We start from the raw sequence: 23,856 nt of genomic DNA, 5'->3' as shown, positions 1-23,856 counted from the left end.
GAAACAGGGATGGACATTAGATAAACATTTGGAAGTAGCGCACTCCAAACCATCTTAGGGAATGACAGCTACCCAGTCAGACTATTTGGGATGCAGAGGGAATGCTGAATGAAGCAGCATACTATACTACAAGATTTCCAGGTTGCAAGACCTGTTGTTCATGCATCCCACAGCACTGTTAAAGACTACTCTTCAGCACACCCAAGCCCATCCACTTCAATTTAGTGTCTTGGACAGTACTTGGGTGTCTGCAATGGCAAAAAAAAAAAAAAAAAAAAGAGGATTAGGAAAAAACTGACAAGAAGCCAAATACTGCAAGAACCCAAACCAGCAAGTATTAGAGCTTGCATTAGAAGTAATAAATACAAAGCAAGCTTCAATCTAATTTGAAATGTACATACTTAGAAGATGGAACAAAGGATATATGAACAAGATTGACTTTATTTTTATTTAAATTTTACATACAGTATCTTTTATTCCAGCTACTGACGCCAACTGACAGTCTCACAGAACAGTAACTTTTACATTAATTACAGCTAAAAATACAGAGAATCTGAGAACAGTTTACACTTGTTTTAGTATTGAAAAGTAAATTAAGAACTACAGTAAGGAAAAAGCATATAAAAAAGGTATTTAAAAATGCAGGTTCATTTATAATAATATGGTTATAGATTCTCCCAGAATCTCCCCATTATCAACATTTTAATGTTTCTTTCAACTACAAATTAGCCATTATAGCAGAAATTAGAGCTTAAAAACCAGAAATAAGCAGTCTTGCAAGTTGCATGGCAGGCTCAGTGTCAGTTAGTGAAACGTCACGGAATACTGGAAACATTCACGACGGAACCCACATATTTCCATGTGTATCAGGGGCATCAGTGTAAGGAATATTCCAAATCCATGGTTGATCTGTAAACCAAAACAAACATGCTCATGACAAATTCAGTTATTAAATGTAAAATTTTGATCCTCTTCTTCCTCTCTCTCTTTGGAGGAAGAGGAAAGTAAAAACTCCCACTGATTTTCACATAACCCTATGTGCAATTTCTGTTTAATAGAAATTTTTAACCAGCTATTCTTCAGAACAGTAAGATTTAGAGTTTTCAAAAGGCTTTTCTTTCCCCCCAAATATTATTTTAAATATAGTCATAACCCAGTATACACTCCATCAGCTGTAAAAGAATTGTATTTCGGACAGTGTACAAGAACAGCAATGTAGCCAAATTTAGTCTGGCCCATAGGCAGCAAGTTTTATGCTGTGTATCTCTTAACCCAATGGAATTACAAGTGCTGTAACGCATTAGTATTTTTCACATGGACAGTAAGAATTCTGTATCTAAAAATATCACTGTCTGAACTCCAAAATGTTCAGGTTCATGCCTCGCTTCTTCAAACATTACATCTTTAGCTGAGCAACAGGTTTGCAGCACAGTTCCCTTCCTCCACTTCTCAGAATACAGAAGCTATTCCTGCTCTTGTGAAGGAGAAAAGGCAACACAGCAGGAGCCAGCTGCTAGCTCTGCAACCTGCTCTAGGCTCTTCCTCCTACCCCATACACATTGCAGAAAAGCAGCTGCTCTATGAAGCCAAGCTGTTATTCTGCTTCTCTCAGGCTACTTCTACTGAAACAGAGAAAATTCCTTCCATCCTTCAGTGATTTTTCTCAAAGCAGCAGTTTATATAAATCTAGCCTGCTTCTTTCCTCCATCTACAAAATCAGCCTTGAGGAAGTCAGTGACATCAATTTGTACAATCCACAGATCAAACGAATTGTACTGAGGATTATGGGAGTAGTTCATTTATTAAATCCAAAGCTACTCATCTACATGATATACTATTTATACTTGCTAAAGATGTGCTACATGCTTGTCAATCGAAATTTTAGATAAGCTATTGATTATGATTACTGTTGTCCAATTTTAAATTCACAGGATCCAATGCCAGCTCTCACAATATATCAAGTGGGAATTACTGCAGCAAAAAGAGGAGAGTAAGAAAGTGCCAGAAGCAGTAATGAAAGGATGTGTAAATTACACGACAGTACACTGTGACAAGTGCCACGCCAATTAAACATGTGGCGGGGAGAGCATTTCTACTAAGTATCCGATATTACTTGCTACTAGAGCATGTTTAATTCTAGTACTGTAGTTCCGTAGTTTGCAGTGAAACATAGCCCAGCTATGCAAACGTTCTACAAAAGTGTCTGTTTACAGTAATAAGAGGGTAATAGGACAACGCTTTAAATAAAAGCAAAATTGAATCTGCTTGACTTGAAAAAAGACTTTACATTTAGACTTTATTAAGACTGATGGGGATGTTACAACTCACAGGAATGTGATCACCAGAGAAAGAACAGCCCGTGCAACAAATGCCATCTTTCACATAATGTTATTACAAGAGGACAATAAAAGCAAACATCCATATCTTCCCCTGATTTAAAATCATGATATAGCATCTAGGTAGAAGTAGTTGGCCATTTTTTTTGTTACAGTGGATAGGTGATTTCCAAGCACAAAAAAAAATAAAAGGCATTGGAAACCAGAAGAAAGTATAGCACTTAACGCAGTTTCTGGGTCAACTGCAGGATGTCTAGACTTTGAGTGATCTCTTAAAAAAAAAAGAAGTAGCACCATTATTTCCCTAAGCTTCTTTTACCAGTCGTCTGCACAAGAGCTAAATGCACCTGTTGTATTTTAGGTGAATACCTTACCACATAGCAAACATTAATAGTTATAAGAATGGGTACAGAATAAAGCAAATGCTGGAAAACGCATTGAGGATTTCAAGCACACATTGTTTGATCACTGACCTCTATTTATGACATCAGAATAAATACAGTCCCACTCAAGCACTGGAACCTGTCACTTGGATCTATTCATCTTTGCTGCCTTCGCCAACTACTTCCCACTTCGGTGGGAAGTTAACTGTTCCCTATTTATAGCCCCGCTATATATATTTTTAAAGTGTGCTCAATGTACCTACTTTTCACACCTTTCAAGTTCAGTTCTTCATTTCTGATACCCTAATTTTGCCTCAACTGCATGTTATTGGAATTAGTGTTATCTAGTGACCCAGTACCACTGCTTCCTTCTTGCTTCACTTACAAGCAGAATTCTGTCACTAGAGTTGCACACAGTAAAACGAACAGGGCCACTCCTACCCCCCTGCCACTTGAAGATTATCTGAAATGTCAGACAAAGCGCTATTTCAGTTATACACACAGGCAGACTTTTGAAGATTCTCTCACAACTGAATAGACTTATCACATTTCATTTAAAGACAGAGGCCCTCAAGAACAAGTTTTTTCAAGTACACCTCATTAATCACTTCAAAGAATCTCCCACATTTTGAGATCATGTTACAGAATATGAAATCATGAGCTGACAATGGTACAAGGTTGTTTTGCAAATTTTAACAATAGTATTTTACAAATGCAGTGTATTGTGTAGGTCAAAACCATGCCATTTCAAAACTTCATGTTCTTGTAAGTATGACAGATGGCAGTACAGTATGTACAGCCAAAACTAGAAAAGTCTGTGAATTACAGGAACATTCAATTGAAGAGTAAGATACAATTAAGGAATCTTTTTGATCCTCTTCCTACGGTTTAAAATAAAAGTGTCTTTTGCACTGCGAGTGGAGATCTGGATGAGGGCCATTCCTGGCTGATTTCTGAACACAGAGACCGGCTTCTTACAACGTCTTGCACACTATTTCAGAAGTCTTCAAATTGAAAAATGTAGCTTTGAAGTAACAAGTATTCACATTTACTCACAAATAACCAGAGCTCTCCAAGTCATTCTACGTATATGTTCTAACACAGCAAACTTACTGTCTGCTGCATGACGCTGGAAAGTTCTCCCTTTCAGCATTTGCAGAAGGTGCACACTATGCTTCAGTCTCTCTTCTCTGCTCCCTTTGGATGAGCATGACAGTTAAAAGGAACTCATCTTGTTTCTCTCAATGCAGAAATCATACCTGAATGATCTCAGGAAAAAGCAGACAGGGTATAGATGTGGGATCTATAACTATTCACAAACAAGGTAATAATTCCTGAAGGCCAGGAGGATGATCACTCACCGGGGAAAAAGAAAAGAAACCTAACAGATCACAGTTGCTGATCTGTACTGCAGTTTTAAAGCGGGATTTGCTTTGTTTCTCAAAATGTCGATGTTGCCTTCCGCTGTTCAGCTATTGGAGGTGAACAACTGCAATTGCTCAAAACAGCAATTTGCAAATAATAACATGCATGTTGCGCACAACACGCTAAAAATTAATGAAGTCCTTTGTCAATTCAGAGTAGGAATGATCTTAAATCTTTATTTTAAAACTGTCAGATGTAAAACATGCATGTTCCCTGCAGCATGAGAAAGATGCAAGCTATGTACATCATGTATAATAAAACTGTTCTGTGCTGGTAATTTAAAGCAGCTGGGAAAAAACAGTCTAAAGGAAAAGTGTCCAAGTAAAAGTTCTCTGTGCAACCTTAACTCTGATCTGTTAGGATGACGTATTGTTATATTTCCTCAGACTTTGACTACAAATCTTGCATTCTGCACAAGAAGGATCAAATCACACAAGTTCAACAACTAAACAAGGCATCACGCATCTACTCTGAAGAATAGCCAAAATAAAGTGCTTTTTAAAATTCTTGGGTTCACCAGCTATTGAAGCAAAATATTTACTGTTTGCCATTTGGTGAATTTGCCATCTCACAATAATGCTCTCAACTAATTATCTGAAGCATATTTTGGAAGATCTCTCTTAGCCAAACAGAAGCTTTGAGCTCAAAGAAATTGGCTAGTAACGTGACAAATCCGATCAATGTAGTGGTTCCTTCAGGTCTTCAAGTTTGTAACCCTACCAATCCAATACACAGAAGTACTCAAACAAAATGGTGACTAAGTCAAGTTTCCTCTCCTACAAAGTGATAATTTCTTCATGGTCATAAAAACCTTGAAGGAAAACAGGTTTTGTTGTGTACTCAAACGTTACATTTGGACTCTGGGAGGCCATCTGAGGCATCTGATGTCAAGCCATCTTAAGAGAGCTTCAGTCTCAAATTGCAGGTTTACCAGTCAATAGTAATGCTTTTGATTCCACCTAGGAAGGAGGTGTATGCCAACACAAATTGGTTCCAACCCCCGCTCTCCATCCCAGTATATGAACTACAATGACAACGTATACTTGCTGCTTGAAAAAAATGAAAACTAAACTTCTAAAGATACTCAGATCTACATTTACCATTGCTCTGAGTGTTAAATAAGTGAAATATTTTCTACTAAATCTATTAGTATCATTAGAAACAGGACTAGCTTCTAGTTGCCATCTTCTCAGAAGAACGAGTTTGTACCACAGTAAGTATATTGAGAGGACCTGAAGTTCGCTAAAAATTCTTATAGGATGCTGCCAGTCAAGTTCTTTCAAACTCTAGAAAGTACACAGGTTCCATGTAGCTATACAATATTAATTAGAAAAAAAGGAGATTGAAAAATCTGAGTAACTTCCTCGGAAGTCTTCTTTCTTAATTTCTTCAAAAATATTTTAACTACTTGACAGAGAAAGTGGAGAATTCTAGAACTTTGGACAAACAAAGGTGGGAGAAAGGTAGGGACCACATACAGTGACATTTTCCCAGAACTTATCTAACCTTCTGATGATAGAGCAGGTAATGGAGCTCAGAGTAATATATTCTTCCAGCTTATCCAGACATAACACTGATCTCTTCTTTTAGGCACTCTGTCACTAGCACAAGGCAGAATAAATGAAAATTGTCCCCAGCCTTCAAATAACAGGATAAACAGAAATATCTAAACCTACCAGAGCTGGAGGCAAATATACCATGAAGTTTTTCTTGTTTTGATCCAACACAACAGCAGTTTGTGTAATAAACGAGCTGGAGTGTTACTAGTTTCCTGAAATCACTACAAATATTTACCAAATGTAATTTCACCATACTCTCAATTCCCACTCACTGAAAACTAGACAAAGTAACAAGCACTGAATATCTGAAGTTACAAGGAAAAGGTCAATTTGTTCTTCCACAGTAAGTGTGGCAATGGCATATTGATCACTGAACAGGGTCCTTCACAAAAGGGAGAGCTGTTCCTGTGAGACATGTTACAGATCCTTTTGTGCATCCTTAACAAAACTAAAATCATAGCTGTCAGAGGTTGAAAATTTCAGCTAGAGAACTAATGAGTTGTTAAGTGGACTGTTCATTTCTACACAATGCTTCAACTTGCATTAAAGCAAATCTCCATCTCATTTGCCCACCATTCTTACAGTCTCTCATAGCATGAGATTTGACAGCTTTAGCCCTCAGTTACCAAGGATAAAATAGATTTTCCTGCTGGAAAATAAGGAAATACATTTTAAGACATTCTTACAAATTGTTATAATGGAAATAAGGAAAAAGAAAGAAATCTTCAAAGAGCAAAATAACCAAAGACTAATGTAATTCATATAATTGGCATACATATAGAGTAATACGTAGTTTCACTCTAACTTTAGATTAATCTGAACCGAGCTGGAACCTGTCCTACTTCCTCGTATATACATATATTTTCTGTATACTATTAGTCAACTGAATAGCCTGTTTCTTTCCTTGATTTACATACGTACACTGAAGAGAAAACTGAATGAGAAATAACTTGTTTATCAGAAATTACTTACCCCTCTATCTTATGGCCTTCTCGTCAAGAGGGTTTAAGCAGTTTCAAAGCATTTTGAACAGAGCTCAGGAAAAGCTTCTATAAATTCGTGCCTTGTAACCTAGTCACAACTCAAAGAATTCCTGATAAATATATTTTTAGCTCATCCCCTCTCACTAGCACTGTAAGAGAGTTCTTTGTAACGAGCACCTGAGATTAATAAATCTGAAATCTGGCAGAGTAATAAAGCACAGAAATGTTTCACCTGCTGAGGTCTCCCTTTAAAAGTGGAAAACAGCCAATTAAGCATAAATCTAATTACATTTAAATCTAACTGGAAAGTTAAGTGCAACCCACTAGGAAAAAAGCTGATGAAGTAGCCCAATACATGCAAACGATAGATTCACTGAGTTGATTAATCACATAAGCAGGACTTTATGAAAGTTTGTAGGTCCAAAAATATGTTTTTCAAGCATTATATTGTGGTTTGTTGGTGGTGGCTTTTTCTTTTAAATCATCCTATGTAGTTAAAATGGGCTATTTGATATGAAAATATCAACATCATTATCCTCAATGTATTTTTAGGTTTTCAAGCCATCATCACCTCATAGCAGCACTTACTTATCACTTCCTCGTTTTACATGTTCTAGAGAGCCTCAGAAGCTGAGAAGGTTGAGATCTTGTAAATCTCTTCAAGTATTATGAAATATATCCTCTCTGCCTCTCCAAGGAGAATTCTAACACAGATCTTCTAGAAAGTGAAGTCTGAAACTATGAAATATAGAATGGACTAAAAGCAAATCATCTTTCTTCTGATTTGCAGCAATTTTTTTACATTTGTTCTATGTTACTTCTTTCACACCCCACTTCCAGAGCATTTTTTTTTCCTCGCACCTGCTCTCTTCCAAACACGCCTCTTTCAACACTCCTTCACCCAGTAGTTCTAAAGAACACTTTGATTCCATAAAGAATATCTGGTTTCCTAATACATAAAAGAATCCCAGAAGAGGAATGAAAAAATATTTAGGTTGTTGATCCAAAACTTAAACAATAATAAAGGAAAAAATTAGAACCAGAGATAGTTGAGTTTCTTTGAAGTTGCAAGCAGACTGTCAGACTGATCTAATTGCAAATGCAGCCACGCCACAAAAATGTTAAAATAAAGCTTTGGAGGAACATAGCAGTGTTCAAATGACTCAGTTACTCAAATTAGTTTGCTCCATACATAATACACCTACTTTTCTTCTGAAGTCACACCTTACCTTTGCTTCCATATTGTTCTGGTGGCAGGTCATAAGGTACAGGAAAATACATTGCTGAATCACTACCTTCTGAAAGCAACTTCCCTCTCACATGAAAGTATCCTTTGCTCAATCCCTATGAAGGAAAGGAAACATACAGAAGACAGATGTATTAGTTTTCTGGGAAAAAGACCAATGTAATCCACAATAGATTCTTTCTCAATAAAAGAAAAGGTTTTGCCTCCATTACGGAGATTAGATACTTCCTAAAGCATCTTCCTGTCTCAAAAAGGCAGCTTTTCTTATTACTATTTCAGGCTCTTCTCTTTTACATTCATTGGCTTGGCACCACCAGGTGGGTCTCCACTGGATATGCTCCACATTCTCAGTCTTACACAGATACCAGCGTATTTCCACATTCACTAGGTAAACACGCTCATGGCCTTGCTTGTGCGAGCAATTCTATCCAAATTGCCCAAGGTCTTTGCTAGTACCATATGGGCAGCATATCCCAATACAACAGGATGTTGCTTCTTTTGCATAAATGCTTACAAATATTGGAATCACATATTAATTATTAAACAAAATATTCAAAATATTAATACATTTCGTGTTTAATATTGAACTAAAGGGAAAAGCTTTAAAAATTCTCTTTGCTGTTTAGTTTCATTCTGACCATATTAGTTAGATGTTCAGTGTGTTTCATGAACGCAATTAAAATTCAACTTGTAATAAGTCTTCAGATCTATGCTTTTCCGATACCTTGGGTAACACCATCCATGTAAGCTAAAAAAATTTAATGAATATTTGAAACTTCTTGCATAAGTTTCAAAGACTCCACTCATTAGAATGACAGTGGATTTCAAACAAGGTTAAGAACTACAAAAAAGCAAGCTATAATGCAATGCAACACACAGGCAGGTAGATTTAAAGCGATTCAAGTAACTTCGGCAGATTATGTTGCTTAGTCACTTCCCCACAGAAGTTGGATCCCATTCATCAATTGTCATGAGTTATGCAAAAGCAAATCTCTGATACTGAGACTCCAAAAGCCTATTATCAATCAAGTATAGATTTCATAGATTTCTAGGTTGGAAAAGACCTCAGAGATCATCGAGTCCAACCGTCCCTAATCCCCATTAAACCATATCCCTAAGTAGATCATCCACCCTATTCTTAAACACATCCAGGGATGGGGACTCAACCACCTCCCTGGGCAGCCTATTCCAGTGGCTGACAACCCTTTCAGAGAAGAAATACTTCCTAACATCCAACCTGAATCTCCCCTGACTAAGCTTATACCCATTTCCTCTTGTTCTGTCACCCATCACTAATGTAAAGAGCCCTTCCCCTACCTCCCCACCATCCCTTCTCAAGTATTTGTAGGCTGTATTCAGGTCTCCCCTCAGCCTCCTCTTCTCCAGGCTAAACAGCCCCAACTCCCTTAGTCGCTCCTCATAAGTTTATTTTCCAGCCCCTTGACCAGTTTAGTCGCCCTTCTTTGGACCCGCTCCAGGAGCTCAATATCTCTCAAAGCGAGGGGCCCAAAACTGGACACAATATTCCAGGTGCGGCCTCACCAGTGCCGAGTACAGGGGCAGGATCACTTCCCTGCTCCTGCTGGTCACACTATTCTTGATACACGCCAGTATCCCATTGGCCTTTTTGGCCACCTGGGCACACTGCTGGCTCATATCAAGCCGGTAGTCAACCAACACCCCCAGGTCCTTCTCCGCCAGGCAGCTCTCCAGCCACTCTTCCCTGAGCCTATAGTGATGCTTGGGGTTTTTATACCCCAAGTGAAGGACTCTGCACTTGGCCTTATTAAAGCTCATGCCATTGGCCTCAGCCCAACGATCCAGTCTGTTCAAATCCCTCTGAAGGGCCTCCCTACCCTTGAGCAGATCGACACAGCCTCCCAGCTTGGTGTCATCCGCAAATTTACTGAGGGTACATTCAATCCCCTCATCCAGGTCATTGATAAAGATGTTAAACAGAACTGGACCCAGCACTGAGCCCTGGGGAACCCCACTGGTGACCGGCCTCCAGCTGGATTTAGCCCCATTTACCACCACTCTTTGGGCCCGGCCATCCAGCCAGTTTTTAACCCAAAGGAGGGTGTGCCTATCCAGGCCAGCAGTTAGCAGTTTCTCAACCAGAACATTATGAGAAACTGTTATCAAAGGCTTTACTGAGGTCAAGGAAAACTACATCCACAGCCCTTCCCTCATCAACCAGGCGGGTCACCCCATCATAGAAGGTGATCAGGTTTGATTGGCAAGACCTGCCTTTCATAAACCCATGTTGACTGGGCCTGATCACCCGGTTAACCTGTATGTGCTCATTAATAGCACTCAAGATAACCTGTTCCATGACTTTGCCTGGAATTTGATTAGAATTAAGTTTAAAGGCTATCTAGCTTTTATTATTTATTTCTAAGACATTACTGAACAACTGTATTTTTCTTTCTAGAATCATAGAATAGTTTGGGTTGAAAGGGATCTTTAAAGGTCATCTAGTCTAACCCCCCTGGCACTGGATGATTATGGGACTATCCTTTCCCATGCCAGTAAATAGAAAAAAGCCTGCTCTTTGGCAAAACTATTTAAGAATTCACTATTTCAGGCAGTAAAGAATGAAGGATGCACGCAAGCTTTAGAGTGACCATGCTCCTCTGGCCAGGATAATACACAATGAAATCTTCCCTCAACGTTGAGGCACATTTATTCAAAACAGAGCTTTACTCAACTGTATCAGAACATTTTTTTTTGTAAGAAGCCCACAGTACAAAATTCAGGTATCTAAATCCAAAGTTCCTTGGCTTGGAAAATATGTCTCTAGATGTCTCTACCACTGGAGTTTGAAAACCCTCTAGCAGTTCTGTGAACACTAAAAGCAAGGTTTAACATCCTAAAGTCCACATATAAAATCCTGGTTTACCTACACTGTATTTCCTCACCCCCACTCTATTTCATACAGGGTAGAAGACTTCATCTGAAACTAGAGAAATCAAAGAAGAAAGTGGTACTACATTGCTTTGGAAGTTAATGTTACAGTCAGAGAGCTTAACCTACTTTATTTTGGTTCTGGTATAAGTTGAGCTATGACTGAAAGGGCTTAGTTCAGTTGTTTGAACTCAACAAAAATTTAAGCAGTTCAGTTCTAATGACACTACACACATGCATAACAGTTGGCTGCTCTCTAGCCCAGATTCAGATCATACACCCATCACCACAGGCTACTACAAAAGAGTATTTTACTAATTACCAGTGAGTATTCATCACAAAATGCAGCATTCCAGAATATCAAAACCTACTGTTACTTCTGTGACTGATTATCTAAATATAATTGTAGTATCCAATAGCACTAGGTAGGCAATCATGGGTAAGTTCTCAGTTTAATAGCAACTATTATATTTCTCTTGAGTTTGTATTTCCAAAAGCTGCCTGGCTAGTACCATATTCTTCAACAGACTTTTTAGAAGATTTAAATATTCCACAAACTTTTATACCATTTTACAAGTCAAGCTCAGTTTATCTTACAATCCTATCAGACAAAGAAGCTGTGAGGAGGAACTACTTTTTAAAAAAGCTTTCCATTAGACACTTCCAGGATTTTTCAAACAAAATAATTACTGCAACATGCTTCATGGAACTCCATACTGTTAGCTGATGGGGTTCTCTCAACCTGTTTTACATGTTAAAGATGTAATTTATTTCAGTCTCTAGAAAGGAATTCCCAGCAGCTGAAAAAGCAAGCTGTGCACAAGTGAGAGTGAAGATGTAGGAGGTGAGAAACAGAAATAGGGATAGAAAGGGAAATGCAGTTCAAACACAGGACACTAGCTTTTTTTATAAGCATTATTTTTTTAATCAAGAGAAGCTTGTGATCTAATGTCAGCATTAGCTGACTTTCCCCTAAACACTAAAACTGTAAATGATGACAGCTTCTGCTCTGTCAAGGACAACCATTCAACGTATTTGAGAGTCTGCATTAGCACACCACGCCAAAACCCAACCTCAAAGCTTAAGCTCTGGAAGCATTTTAAAAAGTAGATAAAAACTGGCAGCCAACAGATGGCAAGTGAGGAACAATCCATTCCAAATTTGTATTCAGCACAAAATAGAAGGCGCAAACCGCAGAGCTAGTGGAGTTTTTAACATTAGGAATATTAAGTGTGTGCTACATAAGGCCACCAGGGTAGCATGGCCGAGCGGTCTAAGGCGCTGGATTAAGGCTCCAGTCTCTTCGGGGGCGTGGGTTCGAATCCCACTGCTGCCAAGACTCTTTAATAGTTGGACTCAAGGAGCTTAAGGTCTCTTCCAACCTAAACAATTCTATGATTCCAAGTCTTAGCTTCTACCAGAATAAGTGTCATTAACTTTGTGATCAAATTGCATGAAACAAGCTGAAGAGAGAGAACTATCAGAAACTGGCAGTATTAAATTGCCATTACAATAGCTATCTTCACCTGGGACTACTCTGCCACACAGTATGTTAAAACCACACTGAACCAACAGGAGTCCTGACAACCAGACTAAGTTAACTGCATAAAAAGTGCTTCTTTGATAACTGCAGGGCATATACGTAAGATATATTCAAGTCGCAATGCCTAGCTTGTGAATCTCAGACAATTGCAGGTACATCAGGCAAGTATTAACATTTGTCTCTCTCTGCCTCCTTTGTTATCAGATGTCTCTGCAGGCACTTCCCAGTGAAGAAAGGAAAGACAGTTGTAGTCCCTCTCCTCACTTTGATGCCATATACACCATATCATGTGACTACTGACAGGTGGCTTCTTTTTTCTGGTTGCCAGTCTTCACAGTTAAGTATCAATATTTAGGAAACTGGAAGGAAAAGAACTAAGTATGCTCTTCCAAAATAAGTATTAAAAGTTACATGTTCTTGCAAGTTTTAGATAAGCTTCAGTGAAGTTGTGTTCCAAGAGGTCTGAAACTCAAACATGGGATGATCTCATGCACACTGGCAGATTTTAGTACAGTTGCCTGTACAGGAGCACATATTTGCATGCTTTCTATAGTTTACAAAAGACAAATAAGAGTTGTGAGGGCTGTAGATAAAGCATTGTACTTCCATGCAATATAAAGATGTTTTATGTATTTTAATTACATTTGACAAAAATCAAACTAAACTTTATTAGTAAACGTGATACACCAGAATTATGCTTCTCATGCATAAACATGTCTGTCAATTCTGAATGAAAAATAATGGGAGGCTAACCTATTACATATTAACATTGTAAAAAATAAAACAAGTTAGACTCAGAGTAAGGAAAACCTTGAGAACATCATTGCGTCACAGATTTATATCTGTATCTGCTTCTCCAGGTTTATACCTGGATCTCATGTGCACCTTTGTCTCTCCACTCACTACTCGCCCAACCCAAATGATACGGAATTAAAAAAAAAAGCAGTAAGAACAATCAAACAACCTCCACCCTAGGAGCAACTGAGCTGGCTAAAGACTTCTCAGCCTAGAAACAGGTAACGGTCTACAGAAAGAGTGGCATGGAAATGCTGAATAGGATTCACCTTGTTATTGCATCTTTCAATGCAAGAAGGGAAAAATCATCAAATGAAACTAATTTTTAGAACACTGTGCTTCATGTGACATTGTTAAATAGAGGAACTCAGCCAGAGCAGGCCGCGAATGCTAGAAGCTTACAGGCATTTAGAAGAAGACAAGAGATGTTCACAGAAGAGTCTATAGCCTCTAAGTCCAGAAATCTTCAGGGATAAACTACTAAATACATGCTTGCCCATTATACTTTTCCATCAGTATCTGCTTTTGGCCATTTAAAGTTTTGAGATGTGTCTTCGATATGACGAAGTAAAGCCTTCTACTTGCCCAACAGTGGCTACTTTGGAGTAAGCAGTGTGACAAAAAGCAAAGGATCTGGCGGCTTGGCTCTACCATTTATAGTGCACAATACACTCTCCTCTGCCAGGTCCTAGCCATTTATGCCTATTTTCATCCAAAACTTCATCAGGCAGCCTTCCTCACAGGCTTTGGTTTCAAAACCAGGTCAAAAGGAGGTTATCTAAATGCGATCCTACACTCCCCTCCCTGCTCTCTGCCCCCTTGAACGTGCCATTCCTACATCTTCCTTGCATTAGCACTACTGTGATCACATTGAGCTGGTTCATGGAACAATACTTTGAAAACTCATGCAATTTGGTTTTGGCCAGTCTGAGCTGGTTTAAAGCACAAGGAATCCACTGAGCACTGGTGCCAGTACAACTAAGGGAGCGAAGACAGCCATGTACAGGCTACAATTATGGTAAGGCCAACTGATGTAGTTCCACATGTTAAGCTATCTATTGCTTTGACATGTTTGAGATAAACGAGATTCCAACCTATTTTATAAGGTGGTTAATTCTCTAATAGACTGATCTGCTGAGTCAAACAGGTACAGCAACCTACTTGTCACCAGAGTGTGATTTTGAGTTGCAGCAAAACTTCAGTAAATATTCTTCTTCCTAGGCTGAAGACCTAAGACTGCAGCAGTTGTATATTTAAGGGAGAGAGGTCTCGAATATCAAACAAAAATCATTGCCACAATCCCAAGACTGTCAGCATCCTTTCTGCAAATTTGAACTTGTCCTACAACTACTCAATGAGATCAAGATCTTGGCCAGGTTTGTATGAGTAACTTTCATTGTTTTGATCCACCATATGTATAGAAATAAGATTATTTACTCTAATTAGTAATTAACTACTTCAATTCCTGCTGAAGGCTCTTTTTTACTGAATATAGTTACAAAATTTCCATAGACTTTAATGACAAAGAATGGCCCAATAGACAAAATTCTCATCTCTAAAGGTTAATAACACCTCTGAAACAAATGATTTTTGACAGACTGAGATCCCAAGGGTCAGGTCCTATCTCTAGAAAATCTACTGCAGAGTATCATTAGACTGATACACAGCCTTAGAACAAGTTAACTCAAGCTACTGATGCTAAATTACATCTCATTTAAAGACATTTGGAATCATCTTCAGATACTGACTGCTAAATCTGCATAATGGAAAAGCTTTGCCAAAAGCATTGGTGTCTACTAAAGCATTACGAATGCATTTAATAAAAGACATGTCACGGTAACAACAGCAGCTTGTACAGATATGCCTGAGGAAGTCTTAAACTAATGTGGACACTGCTAGCACAGTAATCATGACACTTACCATGGCTCTGTATCAGCTCCAGTTCTTGAACAGTTTCACCAATTTGTTCTGAATTATACTGCTACAACCATCAACTGGCAATTCTCATGAAAGAAACATCCTGTGTGTATTAAGCTATTTTTTTTCAGATATAAGATTGCATTATGCATGCTTCGTAAGGATAAATTTACACAGCGATAAAAAACCTCAGCTATTCAAATCCTTGATGCCTACAGTTAAATTTCTTTTCAGCAGTACTTACTTGTTGTCAGTGACTCATCTTCCCAATATGTATGTTTCTGCACTCTCCGAAAAGTCATTGGATTCCCAAACACCACCACTTCACACACCAACTCCCCGCAATACAGCCTACTTACACATCCATAACCATGTTAGGGGTAAAAGTGTAAGTTCAGTTTTGAAAATACTAGCCCCTAGTTTTTGCATTTGACACTGACTACACTAAGTTGTGTTTATTTTCAACTTTAAAAAGAAATCACAAAGCAGCACAGAAACTGTATTTTTCATGACTTTTTTTCTTATTAAGAGAGAAGGCAGACACTCCCAAGATGAAAACTAGAACTTCATTATTGCTGTAAGGTTGACAGTTATACAAGTGTTAGATAAGGCAGCAAAATAACACTATTACAGTCTTAAAGCCTGAAATCTTTTCTTAGGGGACAGTCCCAACAATCAGAAAGTAGAGAGCAGTGGAGGAGATTGGCAGCAGACAAATCCTACTTCTCTAATTAATCTGATATTATCTTGCAGGCATACTACGCAAGATTACAGTTCTTGCTCTCAGTGTATGAAATGTATTACCCCTCCTTTTTGCTACCATAAATATTAAAAACAGAATAAATTTTTCATCCCTTCCTTAATGGTCAAATTTTCAGTAGTGACTCTTCTGCACTGCAAGTAGTTTTCACACTGCTTGCTGCTTCAACTAATGTCAAAATAACACAGAGCTATACAGCAGCAGGTCAATTTAATCTTTTCCTCAACATAGTGGGGATTGGAACAGGAACACCCTGACTGCCTTTTCCAAAAGACTGATCAAAAGGGAAAAACAAAACACCAGAAGTCAAGGACTCTTAAATATTTAAAAACCAAGGGTTCTCTCTGGTTATGAAATGATGATAATTTCATAAACAAATTTAGAGTATCCATATGAATGCAGAATGAAGAAAAAATTGCTGAAAATCCTTTAAGATTCAAAGCAATGCAGCCCCACTCCCACATCAAGCAGAATTATCTCTGGTCACTAAATAGAGGTTTCAGTGAAACTTTACCTCTCATGAGAGCAGACCTAACCAATCTCTTTTTTTGCCTCTCGCTCTGACAACAACAAGACTTGAGCTTCATTAGGAACTGTTTACTCAAGAGTATTTACCAAACCCATTCTTTACAGTTGTCATTACTAGTAGAGTACTTATATTGGATTTATAGCAGAGTATCTCTAAGTTTTCCTCTGTAAACAGGCCTGCAGGCTTCTGCTAAAGACTGTAACAGTACCCAATGTGTTTTTAATCATCAGTAAACTTAGCTTAGACACTGCATTTAAATTCTGGTTATTTTGATGTAACACAAGAATAAAAATACACTTTCATTTTTAGTAACTCTCAATTTCTTAAATGGCTAAGTGGATTTTACTCCAGTTGCTAAGACTGGACCATGAGCAGAAACAAAAACGTTAATAATTTTGGTCTAAATAAACACTCAAGAGTAATGAAAAAAAAATCATCAATAGCAGAAAGGTCTAACTAGTTTGCAAAGAAGGTAAAGTTAATTTCAGATTGCTGAAATTTTCTAAGGTTCAAGTGCTTCAGAATCTTTAAGCAAATTAAATGCTTCTGAGCAAATAATGATGTTCATGAAAATGATGTCTGATTTTACAATGAAACTTGAGTTATAGAAAAACTCACAAGAATAAGATCCAAGGCATTAAGACTTACAATTTTAGGCATGGGGAAGAAAATTCAAGATTTTTACATAAGTTTTCGCCCTCTGAAAGATGTTCTGGTGATCCCCTCCTCCCCTGCTCCACATGCAAAAAGTCCCATGGAGCATGCAAGATGCAAGATCGAATGCAAGCCAATCGTTCTCACAGGGGTTTTTGTTGCTGTTGTTGGTTTGGTTTGTGTTTTTTGTAAGTGAAAATTTTGCAGATTCCTCAGATCTGAAACAGGTAAGGTCACTCTTGGCAAAAAGACTAACTCAGTTATTCCTGATTTTCTACCCATTTAAGTAGGTTTTCCGAAACTAGTACTGCATGGAAAAGTCAGAGTCAGAACAGGAATATTCAAATTACACAAAATGACTGTGCAATGTGGTGATCAGTTATGTTCATACAAAAAAATTCATCCACTAAGTACAATCATACCAGTTCCATACATAAAAATCTCTTTACACAAATTTTTTGTCCAATGCTTCATTAGTCTGTTACATACCCAAACCAATGCTTCCCACTATAGGAATCTGTAGGATTTTTCTTGTTTCAGTCTCAGATCAAAGCATTTTCTCTAGAAGTTTTCTTCACCATAAATCATGCTGGAGAATGATGTCTGAGATTGTGAAACTTGACAATATCAGAGACCATACTACTACATAAACTCCTTAATAAATGTCAGGAGTAAGATACAGGAGTTCTTTAGCTATAGCCAGAAACCATCAATCTTAATATTGTGATTTTAGAAGACCTCAATTATACAGTTATGGCAGGTAAACTTTTTTATGATGTCATAATACTCATACTAAGTATTCATTTTGGAGTATATTACTAATCAACAGAAATGATGAAACATTACATGAACATCCGTGAACACGACCTAGGAAAGATGTATTCTTCATCAGAAAACTACATTTAAAGACTTACAGTGTACAAATGCTTTTCCAGAGAAACTTGGAATTTCTTGTCTGGAAAAGAACAAATGTCACACAGGAGTTTGAATGGTTGCTGATCATAGACTAACTGCTGATCATAGACTAACTGCTGATCATAACGTTTTGGTACTAACAGGTACATCAGAGAAGGACAAATCAACAACACGAACAAGAAAATCACATCTACCCACTATCAGGCAGTAGATCTAAGTAAGATAAAAAACAATTTGCATAAAAAAGGAAGCTATTTTCTTAAATACAATGCACAACTAAGTCACAGGACTCACTACCAGAGGATTCTGTAAGGAGCTAAAAACAATAAGAGTAGTTCAATAAGGAACTTGATGTGTTAAGAGACTAAGCAGAGTTGTGGCTACTAACCATCATAGTCTGGATATAATTTTCATCCTGGAAAGCCTTTAAAATAGACCATAGGGAACATATACTAAAGAGATCACATACATACTGTTTATCATGCTAATCACCATGGCATCTGCTACAACTGCACTAAGACTAGACTACAAGCTAGATGGAGCTCAGTTACTGCAAAAACGTTTCATGTCTCCCAATCCTCTGCTTCACTCACTAGAATAAGTTATTTTGGGTCAAACTTGTCTTCTACACACCAAGACTGCTGTCATATAGGTTTGGAAGATACAATCCTTCAGCTTTTATATAGCCTTTTATGAAGATGTTCTTAAGACTGGTATCAGACATTTCAAAAGACACATTTGAGAACTTGTTCTCAAAGCAGAAAGTTTGAGAAAAGACAGTCACGTGCCTTTGCAAATGCATTTCAGCAGAAGAGCAAGAAGAGCAATCAGTGCAACACTAGCAGTTGTTTTTCAAGTTACAACCTATACATATCACTTCAATGTCAATATGCACTCACAGTCTAGTTTTAAGAAGCATGAAAGAATAGATTTGATCATCCTTTCCAGCATCATATACTAAATGTTACAAAATTCAAATATTAATGCCTTTCAGTAACACGACAAAAGTCACATGGATACCAAATCCATACTTGCTGTATAGGAAAACAGACTTGTTCTATTTTAAAAAGTACCTCGTGCAAACTCCATTTGCTATTAGCTTTTTTAACCTGGAAACACAGAACCTAGTAGGTAGATTATTCAGTCACATTTGTATTCATCAATATTTGCAGATTCTCAGCGTACTTCAGGATTTGTACCTTAACTACGAACTTACAAATGCAGAAGGCAAGAACAGGACTCCAAGTTCATATGAACGGATCATCAGCTGGGTACCGTTTTTCTCCAGAGCTCCCCAAGCTGCTTTAGATAGATTGGCACTGCAAAGAGAAACAAAGCATTTCAGTGAGGCATAATCTTCACAGCAGAAAATGTTTAAGTACCACAGTTGTAGTAATGCACTTTCTGCAGCAGAACTTCACTTCATCTAGAACAGCCTTTTCAAAAAAAAGTGATTTGGGTGTTATTCCTTATTGCTATTTTTACAGCACAGTGGGAGTAGCAGAGACAATATACAGAAGGGTACTCATACAATACACGTGGATAATTATACAGCCTACTTGTGTCATACACATCTACAAGACAAAATTCAGCCTTCTGAACCTTCTCTGCACATTTCTGAAACGAACTTGGTACTGGTAAATAGCTCCAATTTGATGACTTAGGAAGATTAAAGGCTAGTTCAATTATGATTCGCTACATTACAATACATTTAATACAGAGCATTTTTGCAAGTGTTAAACAACATCTTTTGCTCCTAGCACTTTTGTTCGTTGGTATATTTGTGAAAACAAGTATTTATCGAAGAGGCATTTTTGTTTTAATGTGCTGTTCAGCACCATGTTGTAGTTGATCCTTCATCAGTATCCACTATGAAGTATATCAAGTCAGGAGTCAAAAAAATAAATGCAATTCTCTTTTCAGAACTTACTTCTACAGCAAAATACCAAGTTCACACATTATGTTTTAACTGACAGACATACTAGATGCTTTTTGATAGTAAGTGGTAGAACAGAAGAAACATGAGAAAAACATACAAGAAACCATGAATTTCTGTATTAGGTTGGCTCAGCATCACATTTGAATGACTTAAATCCTTTAAAAAGCACCTTAACCACTACTACTATTGCAGGAAACAGTATCAATGAGTGATGAAATTTAAAGAGCCAGAATGCAAAGAAGAAAAAAAGATTAAAGTAACTGAGTATTTAAAAATAAGGATATAAAGACCATAGCATATAGGGTTGCAAAAAAATCAGCTTTGGCAAAAATGAAACATATCTGTACTTTTTGTTCACAATAGAACATTCTCCCCTCACATCAAGAAATTTCTTGCTTCCTCTTTTGGCTTCTTCAAAAACCGAACAATAGAAATACAAAGCTAGACTTCTGAACAACTCAATCTGACAAAAGGACAACTCGCAGGCCCAAAAGGGGCAATGCAACAAAGAAGCATTAAATATGGACAAAAATTTATATCACTACTATTAGTATTGTAAGGATTATGGTGGTAACTCAGCTGGGCCAGCAGCTGACAAGAACTTTATACATGGCTTTTTAAGTGAGAGATGTATAGTTAGTTATTTACCTTGTAACTAAGAACCATGCAATCTTCTGGAAGTCAGGAGAGGGTCTCATGTATGTTTTAATGTGAGGTATAGCATGACTTCGACCTGAGATTTCTGCTGACCATTTGCTAGAAAAAGAAAAGGAATTATTCTCATATACAGTTTTATTTTGAGGTCTAAAAAACACTCACCATACTACAGTGCCGTGTTTCAGTAATACTACCCAATACTTGTAACATTTAATACTTCTTTCCTCATACAGAAAGCCTGAATTTTAATCCTGAAAACCGATCTTATTAGAAGACAGAGGGCAGGATTTTTTTTCTTTACAGATGAACCAGACAGATATTCTCCTCAGTGTACCAGGCTCTCCTAACAAGTTTTTTGCATTCCTCTACTCCAGCTAGCACTCAAAAAACTAAGTCCAAACTTCCAACTAGTATTTCTTCTTTCAAGACTATCAATGGTTATGCCTTTAAGCAGAGCAGCGTGGCAGCAAAATCAATCTTGCAAAATTCCCCAAGCTTATTACAATTTACTATGCACAAAATAGAGGCAGGGAGCAAGTGATAGATTGTTGACACTACCTTTCCTTTTCCCTTCTCTGCACCCCTAAGCTATTGAGAAATTTGAGGGCTCAAGAGAGTATAAGATCTATATCTATATTTAAGTTCAACAAGGTCAAGTGCAAGGTCCTGCACACGGGTCAGGGCAATCCCAAGCACAAGAACAGGCTGGGCAGAGAACGGATTGAGAGCAGCCCTGAGGAAAAGGACTTGGGAGTGCTGGTGGAGGAGAAGCTCAACATGAGCCAGCAATGTGCACTGGGAGCCCAGAAAGCCAACTGTATCCTGGGCTGCATCAAAAGGAGCATGGCCAGCAGGTCGAGGGAGGGGATTCTGCCCCTCTACTCTGCTCTCATGAGACCCCACCTGGAATACTGCATTCAGCTCTGGAGTCCTCAACACAAGAAGGACATGGAGCTGCTGGAGCGGGTCCAGAGGAGGGCCACAAAGATGATCCGAGGGCTGGAACACCTCTGCTATGAAGACAGGCTGAGAGAGTTGGGGCTGTTCAGCCTGGAGAAGAGAAGACTCCGGGGTGATCTTATTGCAGCCTTCCAGTACTTAAAGGAGGCCTACAGGAAAGCTGGAGAGGGAATTTTTACAAGGGCATGTAGTGATAGGACAAGGGGCAATGGATTTAAACTGAAAGAGGGCAGATTTCATAGAATCATAGAACGGTTAGGGCTGAAAGGGACCTTCAAAGGTCATCTAGTCCAACCCCCCTGCAAGGAACAGGGATATCTCCAACTAGAGTAGGTTGCTCAGGGCCTCGTCCAACCTGGCCTTGAACGTCTCCAGGAATGGAGCATCCACCACCTCTCTGGGCAACCTGTTCCAGTGTTCTACAACTCTCATGGTAAAAAATTTTTTCCTAATATCCAATCTGAATCTACCTCCCTCTATTTTAAAACCATTAGCCCTTGTCCTATCACAACTGGCCCTCCTGAACAGCCTCTCCCCATCTTTCTTGTAGGCCCCCTTGAGGTACTGGAAGACCGCTACAAGGTCACCCCGGAGCCTCCTCTCCTCCAGACTGTACAGCCCCAACTCTTTCAGCCTGTCCTCATAGGAAAGGTGCTCCAGCCCTCTTATCATCTTCGTGGCCCTCCTCTGGACCCTCTCCAACTGGTCCATGTCCTTCTTATGTTGGGGACTCCAGAACTGGACGCAATACTCCAAGTGAGGTCTCACGAGGGCAGAGTAGAGGGGGAGAATCACCTCTCTCAACCTGCTGGCCACGCTCCTCTTGATGCAGCCCAGGATGCGGTTGGCCTTCTGGGCCACAAGAGCACATTGCTGGCTCATATTGAGCTTCTTGTCCACCAGTACTCCCAAGTCCTTCTCCTCAGGGCTGCTCTCAATCCATTCACCGCCCAGTCTGTATTTGTGCCTGGGATTGCCACGACCCAGATGTAGGACCTTGCATTTGGCCTGGTTGAACTTCATGAGGTTGACACGGGCCCACCTCTCCAGCCTGTCGAGGTCCCTCTGGATGGCATCCCTCCCTTCCAGCGTGTCGACGGCACCACACAGCTTGGTGTCATCGGCGAACTTGCTGAGGGTGCACTCCATGCCACTGTCCACGTCACTGACAAAGATGTTGAAAAGGGCCAGGCCCAACACGGACCCCTGAGGGATGCGACTCGTGACTGGTCTCCACTTGGACATTGAGCCGTTGACCACTACTCTCTGAGTGCGGCCATTGCGCCAATTCCTTATCCACCGAGTGGTCCATCCATCAAACCCATGCCTCTCTAGTTTAGACAGAAGAATGTCGTGCGGGACAGTGATAATTTCAATTAGATCTAAGGAAGAAATTTTTCACTGTGAGGGTGGTGAGGTACTGGAACAGGCTGCCCAGAGAAGTTGTAGATGCCCCATCCCTGGAAGTGTTCAAGGCCAGGTTGGATGAGGCTTTGGGCAACCTGGTGTAGTGGAGGGTTTCCCTGCCCTGGCAGGGAGGTTGGAACTAGATGATCTTTGAGGTCCCTTCCAACCCTAACCATTCTATGGTTCTATCTATATCTATATAAACTAGTTTAAAACAACAAGTCATTCCTGGGGTAATCCACCATCAGTGTTACAGAACTAAACTGTAAGCAAGTAGTAAATATATGCACCTAACTGAAGGTACATCATCATGGTATTTAGAAACACTTTCCACTCACAGCTGTTGGTCCTCACTCGAAATCAGGAAGAAGGCTTCCAAATATGCCTTCTTCCACTCAGAAGCTTTCCTTTCCTCAGTTTGGAATATAATATGCCTGCATTCCTCAAGGGCAAGAGCTGTATACATACTGTATGCATGTATTGATGCAAGCCCCACTGAAGTCTGTTTCTGAAGAATGGACTAAGATATATATGATACAGAAACAGCTAACTAAACTTGTGTTCCCTCACAGAACTCTACACTTGCCATATATTCAGATTGTAAGGCTCTACCATAACTTAACAATTCTTGTTAATAGCTTCTATCTCACAAGTTAGTTTTTTTTAAAAACATTTGATAAAATACTTGTTTTACTCTGCAATGAATTTGAGTCTGAAAAGGAAACTACACTATAGTCACAGTGCATTTAGCTGGAAGACATATAGCAAGTATCAGTTGCCACCAATATCTGATATTTCTGACAAAAATGAGGTAAAGAAGCAGACAAAGGCCCCTTTGCAAGTGGAACTACTGAGACAGGGAAGCCAGACAATCCTAACATCCTGAAAATTAATCTCTGCAGACACAACCAACCTATAAGCTGAGCCAGAAATAACTAATT

At 38.9% G+C, this 23,856-nt stretch overlaps 1 protein-coding gene and 1 non-coding gene across 2 annotated transcripts in view; one reads left to right on the top strand and one right to left on the bottom strand.

Annotated features, from left to right (window-relative positions):
- Nucleotides 1–634: 634 nt before the first annotated feature.
- Nucleotides 635–23,856, bottom strand: part of TDP1 (tyrosyl-DNA phosphodiesterase 1) — a 43,000-nt gene continuing 19,778 nt past the window's right edge. The window contains exons 12-15 of the mRNA XM_086613138.1: nucleotides 20,540–20,647; nucleotides 19,169–19,271; nucleotides 7,916–8,030; nucleotides 635–909 (exon numbers count right to left, since the gene is read on the bottom strand). Of these exons, the coding sequence (XP_086469264.1) occupies nucleotides 836–909; nucleotides 7,916–8,030; nucleotides 19,169–19,271; nucleotides 20,540–20,647 (400 nt within the window). The 3' untranslated portion in view covers nucleotides 635–835. The remainder of the gene's footprint in view (nucleotides 910–7,915; nucleotides 8,031–19,168; nucleotides 19,272–20,539; nucleotides 20,648–23,856) is intronic.
- Nucleotides 12,094–12,175, top strand: TRNAL-AAG (transfer RNA leucine (anticodon AAG)). Its single transcript has one exon. It is a non-coding gene; the product is annotated as a tRNA-Leu (tRNA).

This window comes from Tauraco erythrolophus, chromosome 6 (assembly GCF_009769465.1).
Source record: "Tauraco erythrolophus isolate bTauEry1 chromosome 6, bTauEry1.pri, whole genome shotgun sequence".
NCBI lineage: Eukaryota > Metazoa > Chordata > Aves > Musophagiformes > Musophagidae > Tauraco > Tauraco erythrolophus.
Note: the sequence above shows the minus strand (reverse complement) of the source record. Positions and strands in the feature narration are given on the sequence as shown.